Genomic DNA, 20,751 nt, shown 5'->3' with positions numbered 1-20,751 from the left:
ACCTTGTGGTTAGCAATCAAAATTGAACTGAGCATGGAACTATTTTCTTCAAGAATTTCAGCTTTCAAATATCCACTGTCCTTTACCTGTTTGACAATCAGGAAAATGGATTAATAAGAGTCTCGTGTGAGGTAAGTGTTGAGCTAATAAATAAAAAGTCAGTGGTTGGACCACATGGTTCGACCACACCTACCACTCCCCATCAGAAAGACCAGCCAGGCTGATTCCATAGATTTGCAGTCTTTGGCAGCCCAATAGAACAGGTTTTACTCTACCCTACAGTCTCCATAAGTCTCAACAGATTTGATCAGCAATTAGCTTTCTTTGTTTTTTCCCCTGTACAGATTTGTCTTCTCGTTAACTGACAGTTAATCAGGAAACTCAGTTAAACACAAAAATACTAAGTTATCTCAATTTTGAACTAAGCCAGAAATTCCACATATTTTAGTTAAAACACCAACAATCAGAAACAAAAAAGGAAACCCTTATTTTGTTGCATTTAAGCATATGAAAGCAAATGTAGCATTCAAATTTAGTATTAATAGTTAGCGAGGCAATTTGCGACCACGGGGAAAATAAAAATTGCAATCCTGTGAGAGGAGTTCTAAAAGTTCATGAAAAAAATGGAATTAAGAGGATGGAATTTGAGAGTTCATTTTATAAGCTTCAAAATTCTAAAACTATTACACATTAAATTTTAACCTCAAGCTGCGTTTCTTTGAAAGAAGCACGAAATTTAAACTACGTACTCTTTTAAGCATTAATTTTGATTATTCTTTCTTACTGGGTTATTTTGAGGACAAGAATTTATTTATAAATTTTTAAAAAGTAATAATGCGTTGAATTCAAAAACAAATATATCTTTTTCCCTTTTCAGCAAGATGCAGTGCCAAAGCCACAAATCTGACAACTCAACATCTGAATATACTTACAAGGTCTCCAGGTTGTCTAGTCCATCAAAACAGTGTTGACCCAGGATTTTAATTTTATTGTTATGGAGATGTCTAAGAGAGGAAAGCACAAAATCAGTTTTACATTTCTTGATAGTAACTATTATCATTGTTACATGTCTAAATTGGGATGTCTTAAAGTAATGATTTAGTTATACATTTCAACAACAACTACAAAAAACAAGTATCATTGAACAGCTAGTTAGCTCTTAATAAACATCACACAGACTAAAACCCACTCAACACAAAATACTTTTAGACAAGGGGAAATTTATCTAGTGGGAAAATGATAAGCACATTGCAGAGTATTTTTTAATTAATTATATCAAAAACTATGATCAGCTCTGAATTACAGTCAGCAAGTGTTATCAGCTTCCCTGGGAAAAGGCAATAATGCAGAGAAAGAATTCCACTTGGTACCCACGTAGGAATCTGTTAAAGATTTCAAAAGGAATTATATTTCAGTAGTTCAAGTTGGGGATCATGTATTCTTTGAATAGAAAGTAAAAACATGAACTACCACTAGAATATATTTTCTGACTGCAATTCAAAACAATTTAGCATTTTTGAAAGCATAGAATACATTGCTGTCACACAAAAGGAGTGGTAGAAATATCTGGCGATTGACCCAATTTCATTCCATGATTAAAAACGGTCTTGGATATTAGGGAGGCTCAAAAGTTGTAATCAGACATCATTTTCTAATGGTCCTATTTTGTTGTTTTAAAAATAGGTTTATTTAAAAATACATAGAGACTTATTTAATCCTCAGAAATAATTTTCCTAGGTGGTAACAATGCACAAGAATAGGCAATAAGACCGTTTACTAATTTCCCCCAAATGAATACAAATATACTCAAAAGGTATTAAAGGGGTGGGTACTCACAGAACTACCAGACTTGAAAGGTTGGTGAAAGCAAAATCTGGGATGCTGGAGATTTTGTTGAGCGCCAAAGTCAGTGCCTGCAGAGTTGGAAGATTGCTGAGGGGGCGCACGGGCACCTCTGCCAGGCTGTTGTCATCCAGCCACAGATGCCGCAACTGGGTAAGTCCCTCGAAACTGTCCTCCGGGACTGAGGTAATATGGTTGGCATCCAAGCGCCTGACAACAGACACAACCACGTTGACTAACAAACTCCAGTGGAATGGCTCCATTCCAGGCCCATAAGTTTCTATGCTCTTAAAACAAAAAGGGATTATAAAAATTTCCAGGGCCATGTCATCCCTTATTTCTTTAGTTTCACTGTTAGTTGTAATGAAATCTAGTAACTTTTCCTGGAGCAGTAAATAAAAAGTAGCTCTTCCTAAACAAAACAAAGGGATTTATCTGAATCCAGTAACTTTGGTTAATAAGTAACTTTATAAAGGAAGGGTAATTTTTGAAGGAAAAGAACTCACAACATTCAGACTTGGATTTTAAGTTTCAGAATATACTTGCCCAAAATATCTTTTAAATGACCAAAGAAATTCAATTTAGCAGCTAGCTACACTACTATGAATTTTAGAACTAATATCCATATTAGTTCTGTTTTGGTAACAAAAGGTTTCAGTAAATATTTTCATATATATGCAATAAATCATTTCAATTGATTCCTATTCCTTCTTCCGACCATCAGAAAAGTTAAAAATAGAACTGTCAGTAATAGCAAAACCTTCTTCTCCTGTTAGCACTTTGTACTTTTGAAAATTAAGTTTGATAAAATTAACAGTTTTTTAGGAAAAAAGGTCAAATGTGCACAGCAAAAACTAAACTGCTAATTCTGATCAATGTTGTTATGGGTTTAAATGTTAATTTTACCCCCTAAAGGATGGAATTAAGGATACCTTATGAATAGGCATAACTCATACATAAAATTAAGCCATCAGCTGAAAATCTGGAAAATTAAATTTATTGTTATTGTTCACATGACCAGGTACAATCATTGGAATAATTGCTTTTCAACACAGAGACACTCGGTATTAATATGGTGAGGGATGAGTGAATGCCAGGCTAATCACAACGTTCCTCCCGAAGCCCGCGCTTGTGGACGTATCTGTACCACTCGAACGCCTACCTAGCGGGGCTGGGCTGCTCGCTAAAGTTAGGGAACACAAAGAACAGAAGAAAAGTCACCATGACAGCATGTGTTTTGTTTTTGTCTTAGAGAAAGCTTGAAAGCTCTCAAGTTCAGGGAATTCTGTGGTTTATAGTGACTTTTGTAATTTAAAATATATACTACCTCCAGTCCCCTGGTGCTATCTGACCTTCTATTCCAGGTATAACCTTCCCTTTCCCTTGGAGACAAGGGCTCAACCCCAACGCCTAGCTAACTGCAGTCAACCCAGATAGAATGGACTTCCTGAGGCCGGATTAGAGAAAAAGAGGAAGGGGGACTGGTGGGGGGCAGAGGGGGGTGTCCTTGAGTCAATTCTGTCCAACACACAGCAAACACATACATGTGAGTCAGTAGCACTGTGCGCCGCTACTGACTTTTCAAGAAGTGATTTTTCAGAAGCAGACTGCCAGGTTTGCCTCTCAAGGACTCTCTAGGTGAACCAACACCTCTAACCTTTTGGTTAGCAGCTGAGAACATTAACCTTTGACATCAAGGAGAAACTCCTGGAGGCAGATTAAAACCAGAAGCAAAATCCATCGCATCTTGGCTCCTGTGGGGGTTCGACTAAGCGTTCTCCCTGATACAGTTATCTGAAAAAGCGCCCCAAGGACAGTTCTAACACAGCCTTCAACATCTTCCTGAAAACACACGTTTTAGAACTGTTCATTTCTCGGGCTTCCTAGAGCTGACCTTAAGAAGGCACAGGGGTCCTCACAATAACAGGGTGTCAAAGTAGTGACAGCGCTGCTCAGCAGACTTGCTTTAGAGCAGCGGCTCTCAACCTGGGGGTCGAACCGCCCTTTCACAGGAGTTGCCTGATTCATAGCAGTAGCAAAATGACAGTGATGAAGTAGCAACGAAAATAATTTTATGGTTGGGGGTCACCACAACATGAGGAACTGTATTGAAGGGTCGCGGCATTAGGAAGGCTGAGAACCACAGCTTTAGTGAATAGGTAAGAATGTGCTCAATCACACACATACAAACACACACACACATGCACAAATACAATTCATGGTCTCTTAGAGCTCCTGTACTCGGGCAATGAAAGACACAGAACACACAATTAAATAAATTATACAATTAACTACACCTTAAAGCTGAATAATGTAATTTAGTTATACTTGTAACTTACTTAATAATCTTTCAATCATTCAACACATTTTTAATTAAACACCTTGTTAGGCACACACACAAAAATAAAATAAAACGCATTATATCGTCTGCAATCGTGAGGCTGATATTCTTGGAGGGGTGAGGGTGGCCACACAAAATGTAATACGAAAATGATTCCAGAGTGAGTGCCTAAGAAGTACAATAAGCAATTAAGAGAAAAAAAGCAACCAGCTATTTATAACATAAAAGAAAAAACCTCCTTAAAACACCATCTCACTCAATTCACTCCCATTGAATCAATGCCAACTAATAGTCATCCTATAGCACAAGGTAGAACTGACCCTGTGATTCCAGGACTGCAGCTCTGTGGGTGTAGGAAGCGCTGACTGTCTCCTGAGGAGCGGCTAGTGGTTTCGAACTACTGACCTTGTGGTTAATAGCCCAATGAGTAACCACACCACCAGAGCTCTTTTGAAAAACAAAACAGCAAAGATAGAGAACAAATGGGTGTGGTCCAGCAACTCCCAGCAGGTCAGACTGGTTAGAACACCCTCTACCCACCTTCCCCCACCAAAAAAACCCTAGCAGCTGCCATGGAGTCATGTGTGTTAGAGTTGAACTGTGTCCACAGGGGTTTCATCCACGTTTTTCAGAAGCAGACTGCCAGGTCTGTCTCCCAAGGAGACACTTGGTGATCTCAAACCTCCAACCTCCTGGGTGGTAGCCAAAGAGTGAGATATGGACAAGAGGGAGGGGAGAGGGAGGGAAGAGATGCAATCAGAAGGAAAGCATGCAGGCCTCCAGCGGTAAGGTCAAGGGTTAGAGTAATAAGAAATACAAGTAGAAATGCTCTCAATTTTCCCAGTTCTACAGGTTTCAAAAGCCCAAGTCACTTATTTTAATAAACTGGTGATAGCAAGCATTTACACTCAATAAAGTCATCAGCAGTGTTCCTTCCAATATACACAAAATACTCCTCTGAAAGGAAATCTTTCCTCTAAAGGTTTTCACCGGTAAGTGGTAAACTGCTACAAGGAACATTTCAATACCTTTGTTAACATAAATCCAGGGGGGGGGGCATATACAGAAGCCATGGTGGCACTGTCAGGTAAGCACTGGACTGCTAATCGCAAGATTGGTGGTTTAAGTCCACCAGCTACTTCTACAGGTTTATAGCCTTAGAAACCCTATAAAAGGTGGGGATTGACTTGATGACGGTAAGTTAGTGCCATATGCAACATTTACATGACTATAGAGCAGGGGTCCTCGAGCTTTTCAAACGGGCCAGTTCACTGTCCCTCAGACCCATTGGAGGGCCAGACTATATTTAAAAAAACAAACAAACCTATGAACAAATTCCTTTTGAAGTAAAAAACAAACGGGGCAAAAACACCCGGCGGGCCGGATAAATGCCCACGGGCTGTAGTTTGAGGACGCCTGCTCTAGAATGTGCTATATGATCAAAGAAAGAATAGCCTTCATTTTCAGCAAGATAAGTGAGTATGGAGCTAAAACAGTAATCCAGCAAGCTTTTATGCAAAACAATACCACAATAAACCTATTTCTTCTGTACTAAGAAATTGCCAAAATTTTAAAGTGGCACAAAACACAAGATTAAAAGGAAGAACTTTGGGGGAAAAAAACTCTGAACTCTTAAATAAAATTATTTCATTTGGAAAAGGATTTGTGGTGACTCAAATGGTTAATCCTTATTCCTCAATTCACATGCCAGGGGGTGGCACACCCATAACTGCAGAGTTTGCACTTACACTGAGATCAATGCTTCACAAAGAGAGAGGGTGGTTTGTTGTTTTTTCCCCACCTTTTCTTTAAAAAAAACAAAAAACCCTAGGGCTTCAACAGAATGACTAGAAAATACCTGCCCCACTTTCTATAACTCCGTGACGTTGAAAAGGATTACGATATATGCTCATGTATAAGCCGAGTTTTTCAGCACATTTTTAATGCAGTTTTGTGGTAAAATTAGGTGCCTTGGCTGATATTCAGGTCAGCTTATACTCGAGTATATATGGACCGTACCATCCAATGGGGCAAAATATCCCCACTTGTTTCTTTCATCAAGGAGCCCTGGTGGCATAGTTGGTTACACGTTGGGCTGCCAGCCTCTCAGTCAGCAGTTTGAACCCCACCACCTGCTCCTCGGGGAAGAAAGATGCGGCTTCCTGCTCCTATAAAGATTTACAACTCGTTAGTCACCATTCTTTGGAGGCTGGGAGGGAAAGTTAGGGAGTGAGCTGAAAGGAAGTTGGAGGAATCTATGACTAAGGAGAAACATCAGGGACCGGAAGGCTGGGTGGACTGCCAAATCATTTCTCCTTCCAGCAGTGAGTCCGTGCTCAATCAATCCAGGCATGGCAGGCAACGCACAAAATGATGGGGTGACAATTAAAAAGAAACTCATCCATCAGTTGGGGATAAAAAATACAAATTAAATACCGAAGTGTTATAGTGACCAAGAAAGAAAGGGGACAAGGACTGTGGCATTTTTCTGTGGATTTATTACTGTATTAATATCCATCCTAATAGTTCAAGAAAATAAAATAATTTATTCTTTTTGTAGATGCTAACGGGCATCAGATACTGCACGAAAGGAGGGAGATTACATGGCTTCTGAAGAAGGTACTCTCCCGTTTATATCCCACATTGCAACCACACCCCCTACAAGGGCACTGGCATGGTCCAAAGGTTCACCATGTAGTAACTGAATTCCCTTACAATTTTTGTCTTTAAAATGCACTTCTATTTCCTAGTCTCAAAATCCAATTTGAACCCCACCTAATTTACAATTTAAAAATTGTTATTAAAAAATCTAAATTGAAAATAAACAGATGATCAAAAATATATGTGGTAAAAACTCCAACTTGACATCTTAGTCACACTCAAGCATTTTTATCTCTTGTTCTCAATATGATATGAAATAATTCTCATAAATGCTTTAAAACCTATTCTATGCGATCAAATGCCCCCCCTTTTCTCATGACTAATTGAAAAATAACCTAAGAATTACAGTGTGAACTCTTTTTCACCAGTTACTACTCGAAAAAGAGTAAAGAAATTCTGCTCTTGTGTAAAGACTAAAAAAAATTTAATCTTTGAAATGCTTTACAATTCAATATGAATGTAATCTAATGCAAAGAAAAACTAGTGGAGGTTAGTGATATTTTGATAACTTGTTCAGATAATGCTTTACCCATTTTCATGGTTTTGCGGGATGGAGTATGTACCTTTTTATTAATATGAAAACAACATTTTTGTGTTTTATAGGCTTGCTCTGTCTTTCTCTCTCTCTCTCTGCATGAAGCCATTTCTGGTCAACTTCAGCCTCTAATGAACTTTGCTCCTTTAAGCACTACTTCAAAACCACAAGGAAATCTTTCCTGTAATTCAAGTCTGAAGATCAGATTTTCAAACTGACTCAAGTGCTGATAAGACTGTTTTACACCAGGACAGGATTTCAATTGTATCTAACTTGACCACCGCACCCACTATGCTAGCAAACCCATGAGCAGTTCCTGCTTAGTAAAACAGGCATAGCCCTCAGCTCGCTGAAGTGCTGATGCATACAGTGCATCCCCATGCCTTTTGAAAAAGACAAAAACCTAACCCCTCTTTTCCCATCCTCCCCCCTTGGAGATACCTTCAATTGCGCAACTCACTCAAGGAATGAGGAATCCAGTATCCCTACTCCTCACTTACCAACATGGTTCCAAAGACCAGGTCCATATTCGAAATCACAATTATTCTATGTCCACCCCTACCCCGCCATATCTCACAGCGTATCAAGGGCCCCCAATATGGGGCAGTATTGGGGGAAGCCTTTCCTTTCACACCTCGACAGAGTCTGCAGGGGCAGGGGTTTGGGTTAGGTATTGATTAGCTCCCCATGCAAGCTCCTGCTTTCTCTCCTCTACTCCCACTTTCCCTCACCAACCCCCTCAATTCCCTCAGGCCCTTAACTAGCCTCTTCCTGCCCACTCTGCAAGGTTATCCCCATAGTCACCATAGACTTGCCCCAAACTCACCAGGACCAGACTAAGATACGATGGAAGAATAGGAGAAGGGGTCCCACAGCCTGTCAGTCATTGGCCCTCATGGGGCCCAGTAATGGCCAGGGCCCACAGAATACTATCCAAGCTGGCCTGTGGAAAGTGCCCAAGGCCTAGCTGTGGCTCTTACATGGACCATCAGAGGGTTCACCTAAGAATCTTTCAAAACAACATGTCAGATTATAGGATATTTGATAAAGTGGACTAAGTGTGTGGTTTTTTTTAAAGCATTGCTTTGGAGGAAGGGGAAACCTGTGATGTCTGTGAAATATGCCATCTTAAATTATCTAAGTTACCAACTAACATAACGTGAAATTTAATGGATTTAATGCTCACAATTAGGGGAAAACCATTTGCATGTGACCTTGGCAATTTCTTTGATGTAAAATTCAACGTGGTTAAATGTAATGAGATTTCCATCTTTTCTATGTGCAGCCTCATGATACTAGACAAAATGAATGACTATTTTGATCACTAAGTCCTTGTTGGAAATACAACCAACAACTCTGTATGACTCTCCTGAATGAAAATTAATTCTGAAGAATTGAAAGAAAACAATAACAATTTAATATGTCTAATGAGTTTAGGTCCAAGGGTTGTAAGATGTTTTTTTTTCCAGGTAGAAAAAAAATGTCAGTAAAATCATATTTCTGTTAAAAAAATTCTGAACAAATCATTAAAAGCATATATCCAAGAGCCTACCGAATATCTATGGATAATAAGCAAACCCCAAACCAACAAATCCACTGCCAGTCCAATAGATTCTAAGCTATAACAAGTCTATAGGACAGAATACAACTGTCCCACTGGGTTTCCAAGGCTGTAAGAAAGAAAGTGCATGGAAACATTTCATTAACTTCAATTCCACTTTTCTCCGTGGGTTTTTTGAAGCTCCCTTGTACACATATGACAAAACTTACCCAATTGTACACTTTACATGGGAAGTTTATTACAAGTCAAGCATACTTAAAAACAAGGGGGTTGGGAAGGAGTACAGAAACCTGAAAAGTTACTTACAAAGACTGCAAGGTGCTCAGTCCTCGAATGGCTTCACTGGGCACAGTTTTCAACTGATTGTTCTGGAGGGTTCTGGAAGGAAAGTTTGGTTAGTGAATAATAACTAATTCTTACCCATTTTTAGAAAAGTTGAGTACCATTTCTTTAGTTTTGTGGACCCCAAACCTCAAAAATTTTCAATAACCAAAAAGGGGGGGAAAGAGATAGAAAGTACTAGAGGCAAGAGAATTGAAAAAAGAAAGAAGCGGTTATAATAAAGCCAGAAATGAAACCAGCTATACCAAACCATATCCTAATATGGATACCCCACATTTCCAATGATGCTATAGCCCATTTTTCTAATGGTGAACTTTCAGGAACTGTGACGCCCTAGTTAACATTCCCTGATCTACAGTTATAGCCATTGTGTTGAGCCAACTCAGAATGCTCGATAACCTGTAGGGCAGAGAACACCTGTCCCATGTTTTCCAAGACTGTAATCTTTACAGAACAAACTTCTACATCCATCTCTCCCCCTCAGCGTGGCTAATTGATTCCCATGACCTCTGGTTAGAAGCTGAGCACTTAACCACTGCATTACTAGGGCTCCTTGTGGTGATTAGGTACCATAGGATCTGATTCATGGTGAGCTCAAGTAAAACAGAAAGGAATTCACATCCATTGCTCTGTTTGCGCCTGCTGCTGAAGGCATGGGGTCAATAAGCTCACTGAGGGTCTTCCTCCTTCTTGACGGTCCTCTACTTTACCTAGCATGATGGCCGTATTCAGGGACTGGCCCCCTCCTGTGTCCATGTCCCAAATGCTGCAGATGAAGTCTCCTTATCCGCTCTTCCGGCTGTACTTCTTCCGAGGCAGATTTGCTTGCTCTTCTGGCAGTCTATGGTATATTCAATATTCCTTACCAACTCATGAGCGCAAATGCATCACTTCTTTTTCAGGTCTTCCTTATTCAATACCCAGTTGTCACAGGTTTAGGGGGTTGGTGAATACACTATGGCTTGATCAGGTGTCCCTTCTTCCTCAAAGTGACACTTTGCTCATTAACACTTTAAAAAGGTCTTGTGCAGCAGATCTGTCCAGTTTGAAACAAAACCACAGAAACCTTTACTAAACAAAAACGATATATCTCAAAATGTGAAGCTCCTCTTCCTCTACATGCCCTTCGTCAAGGTCTACTCAGTGTTGAAGGTTCTGTTTCTATGGCTCTAATGTTCCAGGAAGGATTCCAAGTCTGTGATAGACACCATGTCAAAATGGCAGCATCAGCATCTCTGAGGGACTCACAAAGTTCTCTTGAGTTCGAGGAACAAAAAGAAGTCTATAGACCAAAGAGCAAGGCTGTAGGGTAGATGGGATGCACGTTCTCAAAAAGGTCTCATAGGACAGCTCTTGCTGCTTTTGCAGAGTGAGCGGGTCTATTATTGCAATGAGGGGAGATTCCTCCGCATGGCTGCTCTGACCGTTGTCTCACTGTGTCGTTTTCAATTCACTTAAAATGTCTTAATACACTGCTCTGATCGTCCTGTGTCCTTTGAGAAAGTCTATCACGACTATTCCTCTGGATAACAAAAACAGCTGTCATAATCTTCTGAGTTGATCTCTCTGACATCCATTTCACTGGCCCAAAAGATCCCCTCAGAGAAGCCACCGTTCTGATGAGACCTTGGTCTCTGTATTTGCTAAGCAAAGATCCGTCCCTTGTTACAATAACAACTTCTCCGTTAGCTTTGATCCTGTCTGAAAGACCAATGGCAAATCCATTCTTTGAGCCAGCTGATCTGTGTGTGGTGTTCTGTGCACTCATATAGCCGACAGCTGGCTGAGGCTAAGATGTCCACATGACACTGAAAATGGCAAATCATGTGGGATCTCCACCTCAGTAGGAACCATGATTCCAAGGTGTTCTTCTACCAGTTTTTGGACTTTAGTCCCAGGGCATTCATTCATCCAAGTTGATGAGCTTCCTTCTCTTGGCTCACTTTTGAGGGTTATCTTCCTGAAGAGGCTTGATCCATCTAGGAGCTGTTGTTCTATGGAGCACAGCAATCTGCAAAGTTGTTGCAGAGAATCTGTGATTTGAGAAGACAACCACTTGAGTTTTGTGAAAAGTTATTAGCCTGACCTCAAAATCATTTTTCCATGACACAATTTCTTTTCCTTCTGAAGGCACTCTGGCAAAACTACGATAAGCGTATTACTCAAATAACTTGTTTGCTTCCATCCACTGATTGCAGACACAGTTAAACATGTTTTGTTTGAAATAAAGCATGTATTTATGAATGAGAACACTAGTGGTAATACTTTTGATTTAACCAATTAACTTTGATGCAAAACCTGTCCTGATTTTAAACCACGTAGCACCATAATCCTTACCTAGTACCTTTAGTCCTATGTATGAGGTGTAATTCCTGGAATCCTCCTTCTTCACAATCTTATTCATAAGGTTTTGAGCCACACAGTCAGATGCCTTTGCAGAGATAATAAGACACACTGCTGGTATTGTCAGTTTTCCGCCAAGACCCATCTGCGATCCGCAATGATATCCTCAGTTCATGACCTCTTCTGAATCTAGCTTGAATCCTGAGCAGTGTTCTGTTCATGTACTGCCGCAACCATTTTAAAGTTATCTTCCCCAAACTTTACTTACATGTGCTATCAAGGTTACTGCTCGGTAATTTCTGCCCTGTGTGATCACCTTTCTTTGTAAAAGATAAAAATGTGGATCTCTTTCAGTTGATTGGCCAGGCAGAATTTTCCAAAGTTCTTGGCAAAGATCAGTAAATGCATCCAGAGGTGAATCGCTTGTTAATTAACGTTAATTGGGAGGTGTAACAAGTTAATTGGGAGGTATAACAAACAAACTCATTGGAATCCTTAATGTCCTTTTCAAATTAAATGAAGCAGAGCCCAGAAACATGGGTAAGAGGAAAAGCCAATTTTACTATTATTCCTCAGTGCCTGTGGGCCAGGAGACAAGCAGGCTTTAAGCATAAAGTTAGACTCTGAAGAACAGTAACAAAGAAGTTCTTTTCATTTTTGCCTGAAGTTATTACCAGACACTTTAATAAAATGACTGCTTCACATGAGTTGTAATCAGAGAATGGAAGGCCTCCCTAGATCAAAGACCCTAGACTTCTACAGACTTAGCAGTAATGGCAGAAGTGGGGCTGGTAGCCAGACTGCCGATTTTAACCCACCATACTCTAAGCTCCTGACTAAGGCCAACTATTTATTTTCTCATCTCTCATGGGCTACATAAATCCTAAGCCCCTCGATCCCCTTAGTTCTAAAATGGCTTTCGTATGTTGTGTCCCTGGTGGTAGCAGAGTGGGTTGCTAGTTGGGCTGCTAACTGCAAGGCCAGCAGTTCAAAACCATTAGTCACTCCTTGGGATAAAGAGGAGGCTTTCTATTCCCGTGAAGATTTATTTACAAAAAACCTCAGGGGTGGTTGGTTCTACTCTGTCTTCTGGGGTGCCTGTGGCTCCGAGGTGAGTGGATGGCAGCGAGGTTGGTTGAGTATTGGTAAACCTTTCTCCTTTAGGGTCAGCTATTTATACATTCTTACCCCTATCCTGGTGGTGTAATGGGTTATGTATTGGCTGTTGACCACAGGTGGCATTCCATCAACCCACGAGCCACTCCAAGGGAGAAAGCTGAGGTTTTCTACACCTGTAAAGATTTGCAGTCTCGCAAACTCAGAGGGGCCACCCTACCCTGTCCTGTAGGGTTGCTGTGAGTGGACACCAACTTGATGGCAGTGCGGGGGGCGGGGGGTGGGGGGGTTGTTTTGAATAGCTGTGTAATCAGTAGAAACAAAACCCTTCCAGTGAAGCTTAGATATGGTCTCAAATAGATGCACTAGACATTCAAAAAGCATGACTTTCAACTGTGCGGCGCTGGAGGCCAGAATGCCTGCTGTTTAGGGTTTTAATGTTTGTTATCTAGACACAAGGTTGCAGAAATCAACTCTAGCCTCCCACACTTCCCACTGGCCACTCCTTAAATCTTTTAATCCTGACCTAAAAGAAACTGTGCTTAACCTAGCTCCAGGCATGTTGACGATGCAGAAAGAAAATACACAGCCAGCTGTGAAACTCTAAAATTGCATTACTTACAGAACTTTGAGCTCTTTCAACCCAGACAACGCTTTGGGGTGGATAAAAGAAAGGTCGTTGCCAGCCAATCGTCTAGGGGAAAAAAAAAGGCAGCAGGAGAAAAAGAAAAAAAAAAGCAATTCAGACTCTTATCATTCAGAACTCATAATAGCCTAATCTTTGATTAAAACTCCATGGTAAGCATTTGTCAAGTTTATCTGACATTAAGCATGGGCTTATATTTTACTAAAATGATCCCAGGATATTTACAAAGGGATAAATGCCCCTGGATTTTTTTTTTTTTAACTCCCAATACAATCACTTAAACAGGCCCATTTTTTATTCTGGTGAGGTCAAGCAAGCCAAAACACATTAAACCACATTAAGTTTGCTATTCACGGTCACTCTGGGCAGCTTGTGGTGTTTTCCAAATGCCTCATAAATACAGGCTACTGGTCAGCAGACGGGCGTGGCCATGCAGATCCCAGCAAATCTGGCAGGCTAAGGCGGAATGCCTTTGAGGCAGGCGCATATCTCAGCATAACCAAGGGCAGTGCATTCAGGACGAATGGCTGGGGGAGAGAAAGCCGGTGCAGGCATAACTTTACAAAACAAAGGCCTCTGTGCACCTGTGTTTGGTTGGATTGAATTCCAACTGACTCAATGGTTGGAGCGGTCAGGCGGTCCAGAGGCTCCACCACAGCAAAGCCTGCTGATCTGCCCCCAAACCATCAGTCACTGGAAACTATGGAGTCAAGTTCTACGGGGGGAATGACTCAACAGCAACTTTTGTTCCCCTTAAAGGACAGGTTAAACACGCTTCTCTTACTTTCAAATAAAATCTAATACGAGCCTAATTCTTCAGGAGTCAGCCCAGTTTTCCTCCCATTTTCTTGGGTGCACAGAACCAGGAAGAAAAGCTGAACCAAGGGCACGAAGTAACAGCTATAACAGAGGCCAACCCACAACTTGTAACCGGTGAGCTGAAGGGAGGCTATCAAATACTTACTTCCAAAAGAAAATATGCATCCCTGGGATGAAACACAGGACTCACCTGCTGTCCTGCTTGGTCGGTGAACTGGCAAGCAGCTGGATTCTGTATGTATGTATTAGTGTGTTTATATATATTAGTGTGTGTGTGTATATATATATATATATATTTAAGGCCATTGTCTCAAAGGTACACAGTTATTGGTAATATTGTTTCCTTATTTAAAAGGTTTATATCTTTCCATCTGTCCTTTCCATTCTCCCCATCAACACCCTGGTTTCTCAGGGCCTTAATCATCAATGCATTACCAAAATGAGTGCCTCTCACGGCCCAGACCTTCCTTGTGTGGTGCAAATAGCTAACACATGCAGCTGCTAACCAAAAGGTTGGAAATTCAAGTCTGCCCAGAAACATCTCAGAATAAAGGTCTGGCCCCCAGTGCTACCTTACAAATCTGACTAGACCACAGTATGTACGCTGGTACAGATAAGAGCTCTCGACACACGGAATCCTGGACAGAGAAACCCCTCCGGAATAGTAATGGGAGTAGCGATACCATGAGGGTAGGGGGAAGGTGGGGCGTAAGGGGAGAACCGATTGCAATAATCGATGTATAACAACCCCCCCACCGCCACCACCAGGGGTATGAACAACAGAAATGTGGGTGAAGGGATACAGCAGATGGCCTAAGGTATGAAAATAATAATTCATAATTTATCAAGGGTTCATGAGGAGAGGAGAGAGGGGAATAAAGAGAAGCTGATACCAAGGGCTCAAGTAGAAAGTAAATATTTAGAAAATAATGATGGTAACATATGTACAAATGTGCTTGATAAAACTGATGTATGAATTGCTGTGTTAGTCTGGGTGAACTAGAGAAACAAATCCACTCATAAGTGTATGAGAGAGAGAGACACTCATATGTGTGAGAGAACTTTTTATCAAAGAGCAATTGTATATTAAGAAAGCATCCCAGCCCAGTCCGCATCAAGTCCTTAAGTCTGACATTAGCCCATATGTCCAATATCAGTTTATAAATTTCTCTTCAGACTCATGCAGAACATACAATGATGCCAAATGCAGGAAGATTACAGGCCAGTCGGTGGAAAGTCTGTGGATCCAGAGGTAGTGGAAGCAAGTTAGCACTGGTGTGGGTCTCAATGTGGTTCCTCCAGCTCCAAGGCTTTGGCTGCCATCAGTGTAGCACCATGTGTCTTGTCAGCAGGAATTTCTTGCAGAGTGTGTGTCCTGCCTCCAGTAAGCTATTATCCTTGTAGCACTTCCAAATGAGGTCATCAAGCTGTAACCTGATTGGTAGGCTAAACTGCCACCCCTTCACTCTTAACAGTCTCAAGTTGACACCAGATTATATAACTACCACAATTGTTATAAAAGCTGTAAGAGGCCCCGATAAAATGATTTTTTAAAAAAAGAAGAAAACTCTAGCAATCTACCTCTGAAAAATCAGCCATTAACAAGCATGTGTAACACAGTGCTACTTTGACCAGCATGGTGTTGCCATAAGCTTAAATCCATTCATTGGCATCTGAATCGACCAAGTGGCAGGCATTGCACTAGACACTCAGAGCTTCAGACTGTTCTGCCACAGCATCCTCTGCACCTCCTTCCAGTCTCTTCTACTTGCACACCTGATTTTAAGGGCACACGGACATGTAAAGTCACTGAGGTCTGCAAGTACTTTTAGAGGCACTGTTCTCTCTTGAAGTCTGACCCAGTTAAAGCAAACATTTCTGGGAAAGATAATAATGATCCTTGCCTAGCATTAACATGGAAGTATGACTGAGTAAGATGCTTGATTAAGGGAGGGAGGGTGCAGAGGAAAGGGCGTGAAAGACAGGGTAGGGTGGAGTGGAGTAATCGGAGATTACAGACACAAAATTGTTTCCTCAATGACAAGGATAACAATACTGGATTCGTGGGCAAACACCACAACTTTAACACAGGGTTCATGCCCCTAAATGCCAGCTGCTTTCGTTTCTGTGCAACTGAGTAGGTTCCAAGTTACAGTGGCCCCATACTCAGCAGGAACGCTGCTTAGTACTGAGCATCCTGACAATTGTTGCTATATTTGAGTCTAGAGTTACAGCCACGGTGTCACTCCATCTCATTGAGGGCCTTCCTCTTTTCAACTGGTCCTCTTCTCCAGGGTTTGGTCTCTCCTGATCACATGTCCAAAGTACACGTGATAAGGTCTCACCACCCTCCCTACTCAGGAGCGTTCTGACTGTGGTTCTTCCAAATCAGTTCTATCTGTTCTTCGAGCAGTACACGACATGCTCAATATTCTTCAGTAATGCCGTCAGTCATTCAAGGGCGTCAGCCTTTCTTCAGCCCTCCTATCCATTGTCCACGCTTCATGTGCATATGAGACAATTAAAAATGCCCTGGCTTGATGAGGCTAGGATTAGGTGCATCTCGGTCCTCAACGTGATCTCTCTGCTTTTGGACAGGTACAAAGGTCATTTTCAGGAGATGTGCCCAGTGAAGAATTTCGTTTGACTTCTTTCCTGGTGCTTTCATGGCACTGATGTGGACTTGAGGCAATGGAATCTTTGGACCTTCCCATCTCCTCTCCCGTTAGCATGCTGCTGCTGCTTGGTCCAGTTGTGAGGATGTTTTATTTTGTTTTATGTTGAAGTTTGGGACAATAAAAATAGCATGGAGTCTTTGATCTTCATCAGTTAAGTGTTTCACTTTCAGCAAGCAAGGCTGTGTCCTCTGCAGATAGGTAACTAATGATCTTCCGCTGATCCTGATGTAGCGTTCTTTTTCATACAGTTCAATTTCCCAGATAATTTGTTCAGCACAGAGACTGATAAAGCATCAGAAAAGGATACAAGCCTGACACACATCTTTCCCGATTAAAAAACAGGGAGTATGCTCTTTTTCTGACCCAAGGACTGCATCTTGGTCTGTGTGTAGGTACCACATGAGTATAATTCATTGTTCCGCAATTCTCATTCTTCAAAATCTTACCCGTAATTTGTTATGATCCACACAGTCATGTGTCTTTGTATAATCCATAAAATGCAGGTAAACAACTTTCTGGTATTCTCTGCTTTCAACCAAGATCCACCTGACATCAGCCATGATGTTCCTCATGCCGTGTCCTCTTCTGAATCTGGCATGAATTTATGGCAGTTTTTTTGTGGATGTGTGGCAACACACTTGTGCATGATGTTAACAATGCTGTTTGATAATTTCTGCATTTTGTCAAATTCCCTTTCTTTGAAATGGGCACAAAAGGAAATCTATTCCAGTTGGTTGGCCGGGGCACCGTTTCTCAAGTTCCTTGACAGACATGAGTGGGTGCGTTCAAGCTCTGCATCCATTCATTGAAACATTTCAAGTGGTATTTGCCAGTTCTTGAAACTTTGTTACCAATGCCTTCAGCGCAGCTTGGACTTTCCCTTCAATACCAGTGGTGCGTGATCGCATGTTACCCAAGTGGCTGCATACCGACAGTCTTCTTGGTGCCGTTACTCGTGTATCTCTTCCATTTCCTTTGAGTGCTTCCTGCATTGTGCACTGATTTGCCCATAGAATCTTTCAATATCACAACCCAAGCTTTAAATGATTTCCTTCAATTCTTTCAGCTTAAAAAATGACAACCACAATGATAATGCCTTAGCCAAAAATTATGTTCTCAGACTCTATTTCAAAATGTTCAGCATCCCAATGCCAAAGCATCCTACAGCCAATCTTAAAACAAGCTTAGTGCAAGTCCTTTCAAGGGCCTTTCTAGATCCATAGCTCACTAATTCAATTCACAATGTTCACAACTGTAAAACAAAGTATTTTTAAATGACCGTATAAAAATTTAATTATAAGGGGACTATAAGGAGGCATAGACGTCTTTTCCTCGGGACTTCATATTAATGGCTCACCTGTGATTCTGCTCTTAACTCGTGTGTGAAAGAGTTGAGTTGAAAATTTCAGACATGGAAGGGAGGGGTGGAGGGAAGGAAAGAGGGAGGGAGGGAGACAATAAACTTGACTTTGGGTCTGTTTCAGGAGGCAAGGATGGAGAGCCTTAATCTTACATACTTTGGCCATATTGTCAGGAGGGACCAGTTCCTGGAGATGGATGTCACGCTTGGTGAACTGGAAGGGTAGCAAAAAGGAGGAAGGCCCTCAACAAGTAGCTGCAAGAAGGGGCTCAGGCCTCGGGACAAGTGTGAGGACAGAGCAGGACAGGGCAGTGTTTCACTCTGTTGTCAAAAGGGTCGCTATGGGTCAGAACCAACTCAATGGCACCTAACAACAATGGTCCATGATCTGTGAGCTCTACTTGAGAAGTCCAGCCTATTGTGTTGCTTCATGAAAAAGAGAATTTTGTTAAGGAACGAAGGAAGTGGGAAAATACATACTACCGGATAACTCATTACTTGTCAACAGATTAGGGTGCTTAACATCAGCCAAAATATTGGCTTCTTTTTTCCAAGTTTCTATCCCATTATAAACTATGAGAAAACTAGAGTAACCGAGCTTCAAAAAGTAGCCTCTATTTCTCCAATACTTAACATTAATATAAATGATAAAATGAAGCTCTCTGTATGTGGCTTACCCTGGAAGGCAACTATCGTGAAAAATAAACATTACTAGTATATGGTGGAGGGTGATAATGCTGAGCAAAAGGGCATACTACTTTGATTACTTTGTTTCACACTAGAGTAAACATGTCATGTGGAGCTTTCAGGAATGTATGTACCTACATTCACCAGGCTGCTGTGCTAATGAATAACATGCACGGCAGCTCCGTAAGGACTTGGCCGCTGCAGCCACTGCACCCTCCAGAGCTCCTTCACATGTTGCTTGTTTGTATGCGCCAATATTTCTTATATTAGACCCTGGAGATGATTAATGCCTCAAAGTAAAAAAGCAAAGTGAATAAAAGAGCAGGGTCCATAACAAAGTTCCAAAAGCTTTGTAGAAAACAACACAAAAAAAACCATCTACTACATATTGAAGTTATAGTAGTTGTAGGCAGTATGCTAGGTATTTGGAGACATTCTTTCTTTTTTTTTTTTTTTGACATTCTTTCATTTCATCGTTTGGTCACAATAGTTTTGTCTGGGTTCCTGAGTGGTTAAGTGACCTGGCCTTGGTCACATATGTGGAGGGGCCAGAATTCCAAAGTATTCATCCAATACTTACTTACCCATTCCTCCTTGCACACTCAACCCTTCTACTCTTTCGGATGTCACATAATCTTTTTTTTTTTTTGCTTTTTTTTTAATTTATTTTTTTTTATTTTAACAATTTATTGGGGCTGATACAATTCTTTTCACAGTTCATACATATACATACATCAATTGTATAAAGCACATCTGTACAGTCTTTGCCCTAATCATTTTTTTCTCTTTTCTTCTTTTACATTTTATTAGGGACTCAAACAACTCTTACCACAATCCATACATATACATACATCAATTGTATAAAGCACATCCATACATTCCCTGCCCCAATCATTCTCAAGGCATTTGCTCTCCACTTAAGCCCCTTGCATCAGGTCCTTTACATAATCTTAAGCATATGTATTTTTTTTCCTAGATTGTTACCAAGAACTTCCACAAGACTGCCTCACACCTTAATTACAACACTATCAGATAAACCTTAAAAGCACAACTATGAGCATTTTTTCGAAAGGCTGTTCTTTCTCCCTACTGGATTCGCTAGACCTTCAGTCGAGTCCACTTAGCCCAACCCTGTCTTCCTTCCCTTTACCGTTAGCACAGTGGTAGTTACATGATTTCATGTCAACTTGATAGAGGGAAGGGGTGGAGTTTAGCCTGTCAATCAAGTCACAGCCCGATGATGCCTCCTTGTGGGCACGACCTTCTCATTAGGATTCTGGAAACTTCTCTCCCTCCCTGGAGGTGGGACATACTCTCTCTGTTTCACATTGCTGTTCCCGAGCCACATGGAGACACACTGATGGCAGCCAGAGCCCTGGAGCTGCATCCACCCCCACTGGATCCACAAGACTTTGTAACCACTGGCCTGGGATCTTCCTGCATTTTGCATCATTGTATGTGACTGCTTGGGTCTGAAGAGGAATTTATGGACTAGTATCTGACATATGGGATAATATCGGAATTATGGACTTCATCTTGACCGGGCTGGGATGTTTTCTCGATATACAATTGCTCTTTGATATAAAGCTCTCTCTTACACATGTGTCTCTGTAAATGTGTTTCTCTACATAGGTCAACCAGGTCTAATAAAAGCGCCCAGGGAAAAAAAAAAAGCGCCCAGGAGTCCTTGGGTCCTACATTTCAGCACAGCTCCTATACCTAAAGAGGGCCATGTTCTTCCACTTCTGACTCTGCTCATGCCATCCCTTCACCTGAGATATCCCCACTCTTGTTTGTCACCTGAAACCTTACTCGCCATT

At 41.2% G+C, this 20,751-nt stretch overlaps 1 protein-coding gene across 1 annotated transcript in view; it reads right to left on the bottom strand.

Annotated features, from left to right (window-relative positions):
• The window catches only part of LGR4 (leucine rich repeat containing G protein-coupled receptor 4), a 134,808-nt gene that overhangs the window by 19,907 nt on the left and 94,150 nt on the right, over positions 1 to 20,751 (bottom strand). The window contains exons 3-6 of the mRNA XM_075545965.1: positions 13,364 to 13,435; positions 9,247 to 9,318; positions 1,837 to 2,052; positions 933 to 1,004 (exon numbers count right to left, since the gene is read on the bottom strand). Coding sequence (XP_075402080.1) covers positions 933 to 1,004; positions 1,837 to 2,052; positions 9,247 to 9,318; positions 13,364 to 13,435 — 432 coding nt within the window. The remainder of the gene's footprint in view (positions 1 to 932; positions 1,005 to 1,836; positions 2,053 to 9,246; positions 9,319 to 13,363; positions 13,436 to 20,751) is intronic.

The sequence above is a fragment of the Tenrec ecaudatus genome, chromosome 4 (assembly GCF_050624435.1).
Source record: "Tenrec ecaudatus isolate mTenEca1 chromosome 4, mTenEca1.hap1, whole genome shotgun sequence".
NCBI lineage: Eukaryota > Metazoa > Chordata > Mammalia > Afrosoricida > Tenrecidae > Tenrec > Tenrec ecaudatus.
The sequence above is the reverse complement of the archived record's forward strand: the minus strand, read 5'-3'. Positions and strand labels throughout refer to the sequence as shown.